This window comes from Uranotaenia lowii, chromosome 3, assembly GCF_029784155.1.
Source record: "Uranotaenia lowii strain MFRU-FL chromosome 3, ASM2978415v1, whole genome shotgun sequence".
In the NCBI taxonomy this organism is placed as follows: domain Eukaryota; kingdom Metazoa; phylum Arthropoda; class Insecta; order Diptera; family Culicidae; genus Uranotaenia; species Uranotaenia lowii.
In genome coordinates, this window is record NC_073693.1 from 257,410,375 (window position 1) to 257,427,306 (window position 16,932).

At 33.5% G+C, this 16,932-nt stretch overlaps 1 protein-coding gene across 1 annotated transcript in view; it reads left to right on the forward strand.

The window, feature by feature from the left end:
• The first annotated feature begins 968 nt into the window (after positions 1–968).
• Positions 969–16,932, forward strand: part of LOC129758466 (fatty acyl-CoA reductase wat-like) — a 49,828-nt gene continuing 33,864 nt past the window's right edge. Inside the window, exons 1-2 of the mRNA XM_055755970.1 lie at positions 969–1,752; positions 1,873–1,963. Coding sequence (XP_055611945.1) covers positions 1,637–1,752; positions 1,873–1,963 — 207 coding nt within the window. The 5' untranslated portion in view covers positions 969–1,636. The remainder of the gene's footprint in view (positions 1,753–1,872; positions 1,964–16,932) is intronic.

Consider the following 16,932-nt stretch of genomic DNA (forward strand, 5'->3'; position numbering starts at 1 on the left):
TATCTTGTACCACATATATTTTGGTGTTTTTATACACATTCATATCTTTAAATACATTTTCCCTTGCTGTGAAGTTTTCTTATGACAAATAAACAGAACTGAAAAATATTCTGTTTATTTTTTTTTAAATTCGCATTTTAAGTTCGCGAACCTGGTTTTCGAAACCATTCATCATACACAACCCTTTTTTCTATTTCCGCACCTGAAATTGCTTGAAAATAACAAAATGAAATATAAAATTACAGTTTTTGGTCAACTCTTGAAGTTTGCATATTATTTGGTCATTTTGGAATAAGTGGGCCACAATTTCCCACCATTTTTCAAAACCTAAAAAAAAATCTTTTTAAAAATGTCTGAGCTCAAAGAAATAAATTTATTAAAAGATTTAAAAAAATTGCAAAATGATACATTAAAAATGTTGAAAACAATATCACTTATCATTTTCATTTTCTCTGTTTTAATAAAGAAAGCAAAGAAAAAAGAGGCCCATGATACCCCACTCTCCGTTACTATAATATAAAAGTTATGGAGCAAAACAAGTGGCCCATGATACCCCACGCTTCCTGAACCAATTTGAAGAATAACCGTTTCAAAAATAATTGAAATGATTTCATATTCGAAATTATCATGATTTTTTTATTTTCAACTCTCAAATAAATCATAATAAGTTCTCTCAGATCCCTTCCGTTACCGGCTAGAGTTCTTCATACAAACATTCCATCTATGCCGAAGATACGTTCCAGCGAAACCTCAAAAAATTATCGAAGTCGACCACGAGAGGCCTCTTCTCTAAGAATACTTTGTCTCCAAACAAACGAAAATCCCCGAAAACCAAAACAGAAAAAAAAGAACTGGGCTGAACCGAAACCAGCTACCGAAAAGTCTTCGACCAACGTTTTTCGACGAGTTTGCAAATAAAGGTACCCGCTCCCATCAGGCCCACTTTTACTCTACGGTTGGCCGTCGTTGGAAGCGCTAGAAGTTGGTTTTAGCGTCCGTCTACGTTGTTCACGTTACGTTTTAAAGTAAGTGAATCGTCGTCGTCTCCGTTGTTGACGTCGTCGTCGTCGTCGTGGCATTTTTTTTTTTGTGGGTGAGGAAGTTCCACCCCATCAGGCGGTACTTTTTTTGTCCATGCGTTTCCCATTTGGCCCCCGCACGGTTGTTGTTGGTGGCGTATAGATCACCGTGAGCTCCTCCGAATTCCGCCGCGTCGTGAATTTATTTGAATTTGCTGGCCGCGACTGGCATCGGATCGGCCAGCAGCAGCAGTTAGTCAGTTAGTTGAATTAAGAGCGTGCACGACTTAGAGTGGACTTCCTTTGTCTTGTTGCGTGTTTAACGATTAAGTTGGCTGGCAGAGAGAAGAAGTTTAGTGAGTGAGGGTGCGGGTTGTCAACTTGGAGCGGCCCCTTTAGAGTGACTCGAGCCAGCTCAGCCCCGGCAAGGATCTTCTCGTGAAACACAAGCTACGACTAGATCGTGAGCGCACAGGTGCCTCAGAACAGTGCTGAACCTCATCCGAGACAGTTCTCGGAAAATTGTGCGCAGTGTGAGAGATTGTTTTGCGGAAGTGTTGTGTGCCGGAAGTGGATTATTTTTCAAGAAAATAAAATTTGTGAAAACGGCAGTGCAAATGCTGAGCTCGGTAGACACAATGTCCAACATAAGTGCATTTTATCGCGACAAGGTCGTATTTGTGACGGGGGGCACGGGATTCATCGGGAAAATTGTTATGGAAAAATTGCTACGGTAAGCATTTCGGGGAGTTTACGCCCAAAAGTCTACAAATGGCTAAAGCTGTTCTTTTGTAGTGTATTACCCAAAAAATAAATAATGAAAAATGTTCTCTTGGACATCTCTTCCATACAGAACATGTGAAGTGAAAGAAGTCATTCTGTTGGTACGCGAAAAGAAGAACACACTTCCTGAGCAACGTATCAAAGAGCTGTGTTCGTCGCCTGTGAGTATTGAAGTTTTTCTTCTAGAATCATGTGCTTTTGAAAACGAAAAAACAACAAACAAACAAATCAAATGGAACAAGTGACAATGCAAGCAAAATGTATGTGTTTGTGATTGAAATAATGAATCGAATCGTGACTTCCATTATGATTTGTGGTTACCCTCAGTGGTTGGTTCGGAGATATGCAATCGATGATCGAAGACACGATTTGCGTGTCCCGTCATACGAGAAATCTCGACATTGCAACCTCGAAAAAACTCTGGAGAAACTGTCCCTGAAATCATAACCACAATGGCCAAACCGTGGGGACCCCGAGTTTCTTGTGACATATTGGTCCAAAGCTGCTGCTAATGACACATGCGCACGAAAGTTTACGATAGCGCACGCGGGGAGAGTTTCGAAAAAACAGTTACCAACATTGAGACGCCTTTCAACTCCCCTGCAAGCGCGTTGTGCTGATCTAAGCGAATTTTCAAAACCAACAAACCAAAGGGCAAAAAATGGTCTAAATAACCCTGGGAAGTCACCCGAACAAACATACACTCAAACACCTACCCAGATTACCTCGAGTCATCCCAAGTTTTCGCGCCGCTCTGCTGTTGAGCGCGACTTACTTTCCAAATGTGGACACTAACTTGGTACCTACCTACATATTTATGAGATCGGATTTGTTTTTGCCCCACGTCGTCAATGTCGCAGTGTGAGATTCTCGAGAACCTACAATACCATCCAGCTTGCCACCTTCAATCTAGTGAAGCGTTCTAAGTCACTCACGGTGACTACTGGGGGAATACTTTGTATGATACAGTTCGTGAAGTGACTAAGTGGATTAGATTAGTCCATTTTAAATGGTAAATATGGATATTCAGACAGATCAGTTTTTTTTATCGAAACACACACGCACTCCGAATAATATCTACATATTTTGACTAAGTGAGATGGAAATTCCGAAAATAAATTTTATATTTAACTATCAATCTGTATTTTGATCTTTACAGTTGTTAGTTTTAGTCTTTATTCTTTATTTAGTCTTTAGTCTTTATTTAGTCTTTATTGATTTTGAATTCGGTCTTTGAACTTCGTAGATGAATTAAAAAACAGAATTCTAAACTTAAGAAACTGAAGAATTCAGAATTCATAATTCAGAACTCAGAATTCAGAATTCAGAATTTAGAATTCAGAATTCAGAATTCAGAATTCAGAATTCAGAATTTAGAATTCAGAATTCAGAATTCAGAATTCAGAATTCAGAATTTAGAATTCAGAATTCAGAATTCAGAATTCAGAATTCAGAATTCAGAATTCAGAATTTAGAATTCAGAATTCAGAATTCAGAATTCAGAATTCAGAATTCAAAATTCTGAATTCAGAATTCAGGATTAAGAATTCAGGATTCAGAATTCAGAATTCTGAATTCAGAATTCAGAATTTAGAATTTAGAATTCAGAATTCATAATTCAGGGTTCAGAATTCTAATTCTTCTGAAATCTGAATTAAGACTGATAAATTCGGAGCTCTGCGTTATGAATTCAAAATTATGAATTTTGAGTTCTTGATTTGATATCTGTTGTTGTGCTCAGAATTCAGAATTCAGAGTTCAGAATTCAGATATCATTATTCATAATTAAGAATTTAGAATTAAGAACTCAGAATCTAGAATTCAGAATTCTAAATTCTGAATTCAGAACTCAGAATTCAGAACTAAGGGTTTAGAATTCGAAAGATTCCTAATAATTCAAACATGATATAAATAGAGTTCAGAAAACGGCATTTCGATAGCAACTAACTATCTTCTGTAGAGAGCATTTTAGATTTCATTGAAGAAGATACATAGTAAGTTGTTATCGAAATGCCTGTATCTGTTTTTTTCTTATATCTTGGTTGAATTCCATTTAAGGAATCTTTCGATTGCCTTGATTCAGTAGGACTATTTAACCTAGTAGGCTCAAACACATATTTGAGATTCAAAATTATGAATTCAAGAATTCACAACAAGTGTTTTTTTCCAAATGCAGAAATAAAGAACAATATTCTAAGAAAGTTCAGAATGCAGAACTCAGGCTCTGGAATTCAGAAACCCGATTCATACCTTTTTACTGATGGTTGATTCTGTTGTTTTAACTGAATATCAGTTTCTTTATGAATTTGAAATAAACTTACTTTCTGTGATTTTACCCGCAAATACTGTGATGGTTTTCTGTGCATAAATTGCTTTAAAAAGTCATAAAAAATCAAGTATTTTTTTACAATTTACTTTGGAAAAATCAATTAACATTACCAATCTCATCATGTTTTTTTCCAAAATAAAGTTAAAAATTCAAAATTTATGTTGACTTAAAAATAAAAATCTATTAAATCTGTGAATATTTTTAAAATTCTGTGTTCTGGGACACAGAATCTGCGATGAAAATTTGCTTGAAATTCTGTGAATTAATAGGTTTTTCTGTGATTTTGGCAACCTTGCTGAAGACCCGAAATGAACATCCCAAATTTAACGTCAATCTATAGATTTTTTGTTAAGTACGTTTTTTTATTAAACAACTAGCTGACCCGGTGTGCTCTGCAACACCAAATATTAAACTATTTATTTGAAATAATGTTAACTTAGAAGTACTTGGTGATACATTCTTTCCAAGTTTTTCAACAAATTTGCGGAAAAAATCACTAATCATTAAATTAGAAATAATATATGGATGTTTAAAAAATATCTTTTAAAATCCTTAGAAATAGAAAAGTAAATTTCTAATCTAAAATCGATGTTTCAGGTCAAATCGGTAAATTCATAAATTCCCAGTAAAATGCTAAATTTTTGAAATGGATAAAAGGTCGTTGATCTTTGATTCCAGGAATTAAAAAAAATTGTTTTGTGAATTTACTAAATGGACTTCAACATTTGTTGCTGCTAGTTTTTAGGAAGGTCTATGAATATCTGTAGGGGAGAAAAGAGCATTAGGCCACCTTAAGGAAAACGCTTATTTAACCATATAAAACAGCTTTAATAAGTGAATTACTTGATTGTTTCGTGTTCGCACACTAAAATAGTCTATTTCCTAATTGGCTGAAACTTGAAAAACTAGATAAAAACGTCTAAAAATGCATTTAAAAAAAAAATTACCAAAAGATTAAAACCAGTCACTGTAGGGACATAATAAGAACCCCCTCTGGGGCATCGAGCACCATTGATCAGGGCACGATGAGCGTTTTCTGCCGAGGAATCTGGCAGCGAATTCAACTCGATGAAGTTAGGTGAATCGTAGATTCATCAAACAAAGCAATCACAAAATAATCTAGGTCTGTTTGTAGAATACAAACAATTCACACACGCTAATACATTACGTTTCTGGTGCTTGGTTTGGTGGATGATGCTACTAGCCGTATAATGTAACAATCAAAATATCGATCATGAATGGTAAATGGTAAAAAAAATCTCATCGAACAGAAATCGAGTCTTTTGATTACCTCCCCGATACCTTACCAATAGGCCACATCGTTACATGTAAACTAGTCAAGCTGTAGCTCTATAATTCAGTTGACTACATCGAGTTGAATTCGCTGCTAGATTATACGGTAGAAAACGCTTATCAAGCCCCGATTTTAGTGCTCTGTTCGTCCCAAGCCAAAAAATTTAAGTAAAAACGTGTTTTAAAATTGATAAAACTGAAAAATCAAAAATTTTATGATGGTGAAAATTGTGAAACAATGTGTACACCATGTTGCAGTGCGTACATTATAGATCAAGATGATTTAAAGATCATAAGAGCTTATTTCGTGGTGCTCCAAAATTAAAATATTTTCGTCACTTAAGAACCTAGCTGGTTTTTTTTAAATATCTCTGTAAAGATGATAAGAAGATTCCTTTTTTGTGAAAAATAAATATTATTTATAGGAAGTACGAAACAAATCCCCATGAAAATTTATTTAAGAAAATACGTACTTTTGTAGAAAAGAGGAGTGCTTATTATGCCCCGGGTGCTCGTTATGCCCTTATCTCCCCTAAATGCCCATATGCTTAAAGATTTAGAATATTAAAAAACGTAATAAAGTTTTTCTAATTTTCTTGTGTCTTATCATTATCCAGGTCTTAAATACAGAAGTAGGTGTTTCAAATCAGATCATCTTATACAATTTAATAAATGTTCAAGCCAGATCGAAACCCATGAGAAACCCTAGTTAGAATCTATCAACAAATTAAAAACAAATTAATTGAATCAAAACTTGCCAAAAAATCGTCTCATCATGTAAAAACTCGATTCAATTTGATGCAAATCACTTAAAAGCTCTTGAGCTCGACTGGTACGGAAAATTATTCCTAGTAATGTAGATATATGTACCTTTTTAAATTTGGATTATTATTGCAATGTACATTAGACTGAGTCGATTTGGGGTCATTTTTGAATTTCTCAAACTCTGGGTCTAAAAAGCTTCGTTTTGGTTCAAATCTCATCCATCCAATAAGCTATAGCTGTTAGCTGCAAATCTAATAGTTTATTTGTCGAAACCAAATCTTTCAATGAGACATTCTGAAATATCATTTCAAGTCTGTAACCAGTTGTTTAAATTATTATTCAGAAGTTTACATTAGTCACAATTAACGTTCATTATACAGATTCTAGAGCTATTCCAATGTTTTATTGCAACACTCATTAATTTGGAATTCAAATCGGTAGCTACTTACTCCAGCTGACATGTCAAACTCGTGCCACTTCGAATAATGAATTAACGCATGATACGGGAGCAAGTTCTGGACTTGCCGGGATATTGCTTTTGTATAAAAATTATGACAAAATTGAGAGTGATTTTAAATTTTTGTAAGTTAATGCTCTAATCATTTTTTTCTGTGACTTATTTATATAACTTTAAGTTTAAAATTTTCGATTATTTTGTTAATCTCGTCGGTATTTATCTTTTTTTTTTGATTATTTATTTTAGAAGGTAGCAAATTTGATTTCAATTAAAAAATTGCGCCTAAAGAAAAAATCCAAACTAGTTAAAGTTTATATTTTATGTTAGTATGGTGAGTTAATACATTCTGAATTGCGTCACTTTCCAATTTCGCTCTATTGCATTCCATGGTGCCCGAGAAAAAGAGCTTATAAGTTGCAACAATTGGAAACAAAGGCTAGGAATCACAATATCAAAGGGTTGTACTTCATGTTCCCGAAAACGTTAGCCCAGAATGAAAAATCCTCAGAATTTCATTCACCAGAAAAACACTTTCCCAGATTTTTTTCTCCAGAAAATTTTTCGCCTAAATTACCATTTCCCAGAATATATTAATCCAAAGTGGAATCAACAAAATGGATTTTTTTCCACAAATATTGGGTCTTCACAGTATTATTCTTTTGTGGTAAAGCCGCAATCAACGAAAATAAAGGGGCCGAGGGTGATTCTGAGGAATAGATAATTCTGGGGTTTGATTTCGGGTATTTGTCTTTCCGAGGAAAAATCATTCTGGGACACAATCCATCAAAGATAAACAATTTAATTGAAATATATCAAAATCTTAAAGCTCCGTTAATTATATAAAGCTTGTAAGATTGTGAGATTGTGTTGCTGCGGATAGGTAGGTACTTGTACAATTTTTTGGACAGGTCTGATGCGGCTAGATTTATTCACTTTATTTGCAAAAACCAAAAAATATTTGACAATAATTTAAGATTTTTGGGCACGCTAATGCAATTTTTTAAGTAACTTAAAAAAACATGATTCATCGTTCATGAATTATGATTTAAAATTTACTAAATGTTTCAATAAAAAATAACTCAAGTTTTTTCCTCTAGATTATTATTGAATAGTTCTTGAATTTTGCTTAATTTTTCCGGATATTGCAGGATTTTGGGTTGAAAACTTGAAAATGTTTTGTCCGTATTTCGTCAGTTTTTGAAACAAAATAACCGGATTTGTCCGGGCCGCAAAAAAATGCGGTAAAAAATCTGGCAAGCTTAGCATTGACAAACAGTTTCTAGAACTAGGGCAACGGTTATGTAATCTCTGTTAATAAGGCATTCGATTTTAAATTCAAGCTGACATTTCAAACACGTGAGACTGCATTCAACAAATAATCGTATGACTTAATATGCAGCCATAAAACAGTTAGTATTGTAAACTGTATACTGTAGTAGGTAGAAACACAGTGCTTCAAGCACTAGTTATTGAACAGGTACCAGATATTGAAACTAGTAAAACATAAACCGATTAAAACAATTATATAGAGTCGAAAAATTTAACAAAAATCATTTTGCCACTGTTGTAGCATTTTCTACCTATATTCAAATTATGTTGTAGAATTTCGGACTCTCAGAACCACAATCTGCGATATTTAAATATTAGTTCAAATTTCGACATGATTTTTTGACTGGTTGAAGAAAACAGCCATTTTTGATTGGGCGAAAAATTGAATGAAAAACAAATAAAACTCTATAGTAATATAATGTCTGTTTTCCAAGAAGTCTTCTTCAATGATTTCTGGAAGAGTGGCAGCCTTTATTATCTGTATTTTCTTAAAATTTATCAAATTAAAGTGTTCAATCATTGGATCACAGAAAACGTTAATGTTTCAATTATTGAACGTTCAATCTTGCAGTACTCGTTTCGTAAAGAAACACATGTACCAGTTATTGAACCAACATCGGTTGGTGCTTGGAAATATAAACACTGTTTCTAGGTTGCAAGCTCAACCAAAATCGCCCCTGCAAGGCATACTATCAAGCGAAATACCCCTAAATACATACAATGATTTCCAATGTTTACGTGTTCAATAATTGAAACACTGACTGTTCGATATTTGAATCATCGTGTTCAATTGTTGAGACAAAAACATTTTTTAATAAAAAGGTTTAAATTATAGTTTTTAAACATATTCCCGCTAAAAAATCATATCGACTTGAAGCCGATCGACTAAGCTACACTATCAAAATTTCATCCTAAAAACCTTTCGTTATTTTTTGTGGGCCACAAATTTGCTGAATCCCAAAGATGGTGTTAAATATATAGTGTTCTTACCCTACATGTCGATTTAAGTTTCAGATGTGAATCAAGGGAAACTTGTAAACAGTAATTTTAAATGTTTAAAATGTGAGATTTGTTCTAAATGTATTAAAATGTCCTATCTTCTCTCTTTTTTTATATGTTAACGAACTTATTACAGGAATTCTGATTTTGACATTTTCTTAGAATTATTGTCTATCAAATTGAAATTCCAAATAAGAAATGGATAGACCATCGGAAGGAACACCCGTATACGAATGGTCGTCTTATCCGTATGCATAGTAATGAAATAATTAAAAAAAAAAAAACAATCAAAGATAACAACCTCTTTTCCTGTCTTCTGATACAAAATTTTAAATAAGGAATTAATGATTGGGCATTCTAAAAATTCAGGGTGAAAAATCGCCATAGATTTCTGATATGAACAAGTCTAGTACAAATAAAAGTAGAAAAAAAATGCGTCAAGCTTGTTCGGTTTGATTCAATGCCTACGGTACCTACGTTTGTGTTTGTCAATCCCCCAGTGTAGTTTGGTGTGGGAAAAACGACACGATCGATGAATATTAATTAACTTCCCAATGCAATAAAACTCATGCGAACCCCGGGCTCCCCCGACAAGCCATATTATCATCGCCGATTTAGAGTGCTGATTCGAAAATGTTAGTGCGTCAGAAATTCAGAACAGAAGAAATTCAAGGTAAATTGTTGTGGTTTTTTACTCTTCTCAGATTGGCTGATGATACGCGCGAATGATCTTATGAAAAAACTAGCTGACCCGGTAAACTTCGTTTTACCTTCTAAAGTATAAATCGTAATAAATGTTTAATTTCATCTACACGTCCTTAACTGCATTGTGCTCGCCAAAATATTCTTATGGAAATCGTAACAAATAAAGTTTAATTTGTATTGGGGCCCCCTATCATCAAAAGTGAGATCCTTGAAACTATTATACAAACCATCTCTGACCCAAAAAACCCTCGGATACCAAATTTCACTTCATTCCGACCGATCATTCATACGTGATGTTATTACAAAGAAAACGCCTCCATTTTTATATATAGGAAGATGTGAAGAAGAGATAACTTTGTATGGGGACCCCCCTTTCATAAAAAGTGAGATTCTTGAAACTATTATACAAACCATCTCTGACCCAAAAAACCCTCGGATACCAAATTTCACTTTATTCCGACCGACCATTCATACGTGATGTTATTACAAAGAAAACGCCTCCATTTTTATATATTAGAAGATGTGAAGAGATAATTTTGTATGGGGACCCCCCTTTCATAAAAAGTGAGATTCTTGAAACTATTATACAAACCATCTCTGACCCAAAAAACCCTCGGATACCAAATTTCACTTCATTCCGACCGACCATTCATACGTGATGTTATCACAAAGAAAACGCCTCCATTTTTATATATAAGAAGATGTGAAGAGATAATTTTGTATGGGGACCCCCCTTTCATAAAAAGTGAGATTCTTGAAAGTATTATACAAACCATCTCTGACCCAAAAAACCCTCGGATACCAAATTTCACTTCATTCCGACCGACCATTCATACGTGATGTTATCACAAAGAAAACGCCTCCATTTTTATATATAAGAAGATGTGAAGAAGAGATAACTTTGTATGGGGACCCCCCTTTCATAAAAAGTGAGATTCTTGAAACTATTATACAAACCATCTCTGACCCAAAAAACCCTCGGATACCAAATTTCACTTCATTCCGACCGACCATTCATACGTGATGTTATTACAAAGAAAACGCCTCCATTTTTATATATAAGAAGATGTGAAGAGATAATTTTGTATGGGGACCCCCCTTTCATAAAAAGTGAGATTCTTGAAAGTATTATACAAACCATCTCTGACCCAAAAAACCCTCGGAAACCAAATTTCCCTTCATTCCGACCGACCATTCATACGTGATGTTATCACAAAGAAAACGCCTCCATTTTTATATATAAGAAGATGTGAAGAAGAGATAACTTTGTATGGGGACCCCCCTTTCATAAAAAGTGAGATTCTTGAAAGTATTATACAAACCATCTCTGACCCAAAAAACCCTCGGATACCAAATTTCACTTCATTCCGACCGATCATTCATACGTGATGTTATTACAAAGAAAACGCCTCCATTTTTATATATAAGAAGATGTGAAGAAGAGATAACTTTGTATGGGGACCCCCCTTTCATAAAAAGTGAGATTCTTGAAAGTATTATACAAACCATTTCTGACCCAAAAAACCCTCGGATACCAAATTTCACTTCATTCCGACCGACCATTCATACGTGATGTTATCACAAAGAAAACGCCTCCATTTTTATGTATAAGAAGAAGATGTGAAGAGATAATTTTGTATGGGGACCCCCCTTTCATAAAAAGTGAGATTCTTGAAAGTATTATACAAACCATCTCTGACCCAAAAAACCCTCGGATACCAAATTTCACTTCATTCCGACCGACCATTCATACGTGATGTTATCACAAAGAAAACGCCTCCATTTTTATATATAAGAAGATGTGAAGAGATAATTTTGTATGGGGATCCCCCTTTCATAAAAAGTGAGATTCTTGAAAGTATTATACAAACCATCTCTGACCCAAAAAACCCTCGGATACCAAATTTCACTTCATTCCGACCGACCATTCATACGTGATGTTATCACAAAGAAAACGCCTCCATTTTTATATATAAGAAGATGTGAAGAAGAGATAACTTTGTATGGGGACCCCCCTTTCATAAAAAGTGAGATTCTTGAAAGTATTATACAAACCATTTCTGACCCAAAAAACCCTCGGATACCAAATTTCACTTCATTCCGACCGACCATTCATACGTGATGTTATCACAAAGAAAACGCCTCCATTTTTATATATAAGAAGATGTGAAGAGATAATTTTGTATGGGGACCCCCCTTTCATAAAAAGTGAGATTCTTGAAAGTATTATACAAACCATCTCTGACCCAAAAAACCCTCGGATACCAAATTTCACTTCATTCCGACCGACCATTCATACGTGATGTTATCACAAAGAAAACGCCTCCATTTTTATATATAAGATGTGAAGAAGAGATAACTTTGTATGGGGACCCCCCTTTCATAAAAAGTGAGATTCTTGAAAGTATTATACAAACCATCTCTGACCCAAAAAACCCTCGGATACCAAATTTCACTTCATTCCGACCGATCATTCATACGTGATGTTATTACAAAGAAAACGCCTCCATTTTTATATATAAGAAGATGTGAAGAAGAGATAACTTTGTATGGGGACCCCCCTTTCATAAAAAGTGAGATTCTTGAAAGTATTATACAAACCATTTCTGACCCAAAAAACCCTCGGATACCAAATTTCACTTCATTCCGACCGACCATTCATACGTGATGTTATCACAAAGAAAACGCCTCCATTTTTATGTATAAGAAGATGTGAAGAGATAATTTTGTATGGGGACCCCCCTTTCATAAAAAGTGAGATTCTTGAAAGTATTATACAAACCATCTCTGACCCAAAAAACCCTCGGATACCAAATTTCACTTCATTCCGACCGACCATTCATACGTGATGTTATCACAAAGAAAACGCCTCCATTTTTATATATAAGAAGATGTGAAGAGATAATTTTGTATGGGGATCCCCCTTACATAAAAAGTGAGATTCTTGAAAGTATTATACAAACCATCTCTGACCCAAAAAACCCTCGGATACCAAATTTCACTTCATTCCGACCGACCATTCATACGTGATGTTATCACAAAGAAAACGCCTCCATTTTTATATATAAGATTAATTTCAAACCTTTTTGCGTCTTCATCTAAAGTCACTCAGATGGAAAAGCGTGTGTGCTTTTAAGTTCATCGAGCCGGATAGATTCTATGGCTTATGAATAAATCAGTTGATATAAGACACCTTGATCGGCCGTGAATGATGTATAATTATTCAAAATGGTGTTCTGATCTGGCTATGAACGATAAATATCATCACATTGTACTGCCGATCGAGGTTTTATCAAAATGTGCATAAAAAGTGTAGAATATAAGGAATAAAATATGTTTCAGTTCTAAATATGTTTAAATATCGCAAGAAAATGATGTTTGGAAATATAAGCAAAAACAAGTTATAAATAAATGTCAATATTGTGAAATCAAGCTGCTTTATTTCAATCTAAAGCAATCAATTAAAATATCAAACTTAATACATATTATTTGAACTTAGATAACATGAATTAGTTTATCAAATTTACATTCTTCGGATGATATGATCTTCAAAATTGTGCAGGAGTTAGTTATACCTTTTTAATTGAAGAGAATAAATATTTTTTGTTTAGCAAATTTGAATATAAGAAGTTGCTTTGAAAAAACATAAGTTGGATAAAATAATATTAATTTTATCATGCATCATCACTGAAACTAAAGGAATAGCTTTCTCAGCATTATCCAACTTTTTATTACCATGTGTGGAATCACCAAAACGTTAATCATTACAAAAGATTTTTTTTTAATTTTGAGCAGTACCGACCTTTATAAAAAAAATCGATGTGTAAAACACAATTTGTGAATGATATATTATTGCGCTAGCACTAAGTTTTGATCGGAAGTCCAGACTTCCGACTTCCAACTTACTTCCCACTAAGGAAAACGAAGTATGTAGTAGTACATGTAGTAGATGTAGTACTTTGTTCGAAGTCTGTGTTCTACTGTCAATACACCAACGAAGTTTCTAAAATTTTGATTAAAACGCACTATACTTACCTACTTATTGGAAGCTATTAAAAATATGACGTGATGGGATGTAAATCAGACAAAAATTATGTGTCCTGTAAAATTGTGCTTCAAAAAACATGTCATTTCAAATTTATATTTTTTGTAGAATTCATAGCTTCCACCGTATGTGAATGAAAATTAAAAATTCAAAGAGCTGAATTAATATCAGAAGAGATTTAGAAAAAAAAACAGTGGTACAAAATAAATCTACAACTCCGTAGTTTCGAAGATTGAATTTAAAATTGTTGTTGAAATAATAAAGAATAAGTTTGTTCTAACACTAAGTTCGAAGTATTTAACACTAAACGTTCCGAAGAGGGTGAAATGGATTTTTTTGAACTTCAAATCACTATAACTGCTATTATAATGGTTTTTCTCAACTTCTTCTACCTGACTATATTTATTTTCTAAATAAACATATTTTGTAATAATAATTTTCTAAAAGCTTGTGGATTTCGAAAAAACGTACATAGATAAGTGATATACCTATTCATACAACCAGGGGTTCAATGTCCTCGAACATTTTTCTTCTAAAACTCTCTTGTTTCTCAACCGATTTTTACTAAATATACAGTCTTGAAAAGCTCATAAGTAATTCGAAGTCATAATATTTTTAGTATGCTTCGGGAAAAGGGCGGAAAACCCAGTGCAAACTCGAAAAAAAGATTGATAACATTTCGATAAACATTTACAAATAATTCGTATTTTACAAATAAAAAGATGCCAAAATATCAGAAATGTCGGCAACTCTCCAATAAACTTTTCAAAATTTTTCTACTGTGACTAGAACAGATTTGGCGGTTGATTCATTAAATGGATCGGCTTTTACACCACTTTTTTAAATGTTCCATGCCATGATCTACAGAAATTAAAAAAAAAATCCATATGTGCAACATGTACCTTCTAATTTCAGCTTTTTCTGGCACTTAGTGATTTTTTTCTTTTGAGCACCTTAAAAAATTTCGACTTTGAATAACTTTAAAATTTATTATTGAAGCCGAATATTGTCGGAGAATCATATTTGGACACATTACGATTTCCAAAAAACAATGAAATGTGAAGAAAAAAGTTTCATTATGTATCTTGAACACAGGAACAATGAATTAACAAACCAATTAATGTGATTTTAAAAACAGCTTCAACCAAGAAAATACTCTAAATGAGGCTTAGATCTAACCTTAGAATATATTGCTGTTCGAACGATTCGGTTTCCCTAGCTTTTAGAAGCTGTGATTTAAGTCTAAGACTCAAATTTCAGTTCGTCATAATTTTTATTATTTTTGCTTCATTCAAATGAATTATTTTCGCGCACTGAGCTTAAGAGCTGGATCTTTACATCCAAAGACCCGCATGCGGCTCACGAGTTGCAAGTTGCCGACCACTGTTCTAGACCGCAAAGCTGCACTATCAGATTATTTATTAGAAGCTATTCGTCCAATGTTCAAAAATCGTGTTCTAGCTAGAATGTTATTGATCTTAGAATCTTTAAATGTTAAGATGAATTAAAGTCGTTTTAACATCGATGTGTCCTTATCGACTTAATAATATTTTTTTAGATTTTCGACGTCATATTTGTTGATTATAATATTTAAACGGCCTTGCGACGAGATGAATTCTAAGGTAGAAATCTTAGAACTTTGTGAAATATTTAGCTGGATGAAGCGTAGATGAAGTGGTGTAAGCGAAGTAAAATGTGTAGGGGAGAATGAGGATACTTGATTCCTTCGCTTTATCTCGAAAAATTATGTCTCACAAATATCAAATGTTCTAGAAAAAAGTGCCAAATAGAACAAAACAATAATGCTTTTATGTCAACAAATTTTAAAAATTTTATTTTTCAAGTTATTGAATTATGTTTGTTTCTTTTTTCATCACTTTAAAATGTTTCTCACAAGAAAAAAAATATATTAAAAATAATTATTCCAATATTTCAATCGTTGGAGTATAATAATATGATTTCATAATGCCATATTTTCAAAACAATAGTAATTTCTCCATTTTTTTAAAGAAGAAGTTTTCCAAAATGTATGTTATGGGTATAATTGATTGAACCCTAGAGTCCAAAAAACATATTTTTCTTCTGAATGGATCGTGATCATTGGTTATGATGAAATTACTTATATCTGTCTAAGAACTAAAGTTTATCCAGTAATTATCTGGACGAAAAATACTGTATGTACCCAAAAACTAGAAAATTGCGCCTTAAAGTATGCAATGACTCAAGGGTAGTAGACAGACTTTTAGAATTATCTTTGTCTGATACTTACAAACGGTGAAATGAGAACTAATATGGCAAAAATAGTCACTAGTACTAGGGTCAGGAAACCCAAAGTTAAGGATCCTTTAGTGAAGGATCAAGTCTCCTGTAACTTAAAAAATATCACAATTTTTGTTCTCACGAAAACCCTTCTAGTACATCTACGAGCTCATGTATCGTTATAACTTTTGGAGCATATAAACTTGCAATTACACGCTGTCAGAAAATGAAAAAGACAGCGAGTCGCTAAAATTTCCCAAAAAGATATGACGAAAATAAACAAAAGGGGATCAAGTATCCCCACGAAGTTTCTTGCATTTCTTATTCATTTCTCATCAAAATAAAAATTTCGATCTTCCCGATTTCTCCTACTAGCCTTTAGGGTTCTGTTTATTTATTTATTTTTTTTTTTAATGTTCCGCCGATCCATTTTTTCCTCAAAATGTTCCGCTTTTTTTCTTTGAAAACTTTTACAAAGTTTGTGACTTACACTAAAAAAAATCAAATTCATTTGAAATTTGAATTCATTGGCCCTGCACAGAAATTCTTTCAAAAACCTTGCTTTCAACTGATTAGATAGATCTTAATTTTCCGCCGGAATCTTAATTGAATTGTTTTTACTATACACCACCTTTTTAGACTCAATTGTTCAAAGTGTACGATTTGAAATATATTTTTTACTACACAAAGGTTTCATACGCGGTATCAATTCCGCCGTTTACATGTAGGACTTAAAATATTTTCTCTCAAATAACGTGTTGATTCGCGAGAACCGTGCAAAATAAGCGTGCTCAAACTGAGCAAAATCAATCCGCGTAAAAAGCGTTAGTGTACTTTCTATGAACAACTTTAAGTTTGGCTTTACAATTATGCTTTCTAAAGATTTTTTAAAAAGTCCCGCTTTTTCTGAAAGTATCAGCAAAGGCTACCCTAACGTAATTTTTTTAAA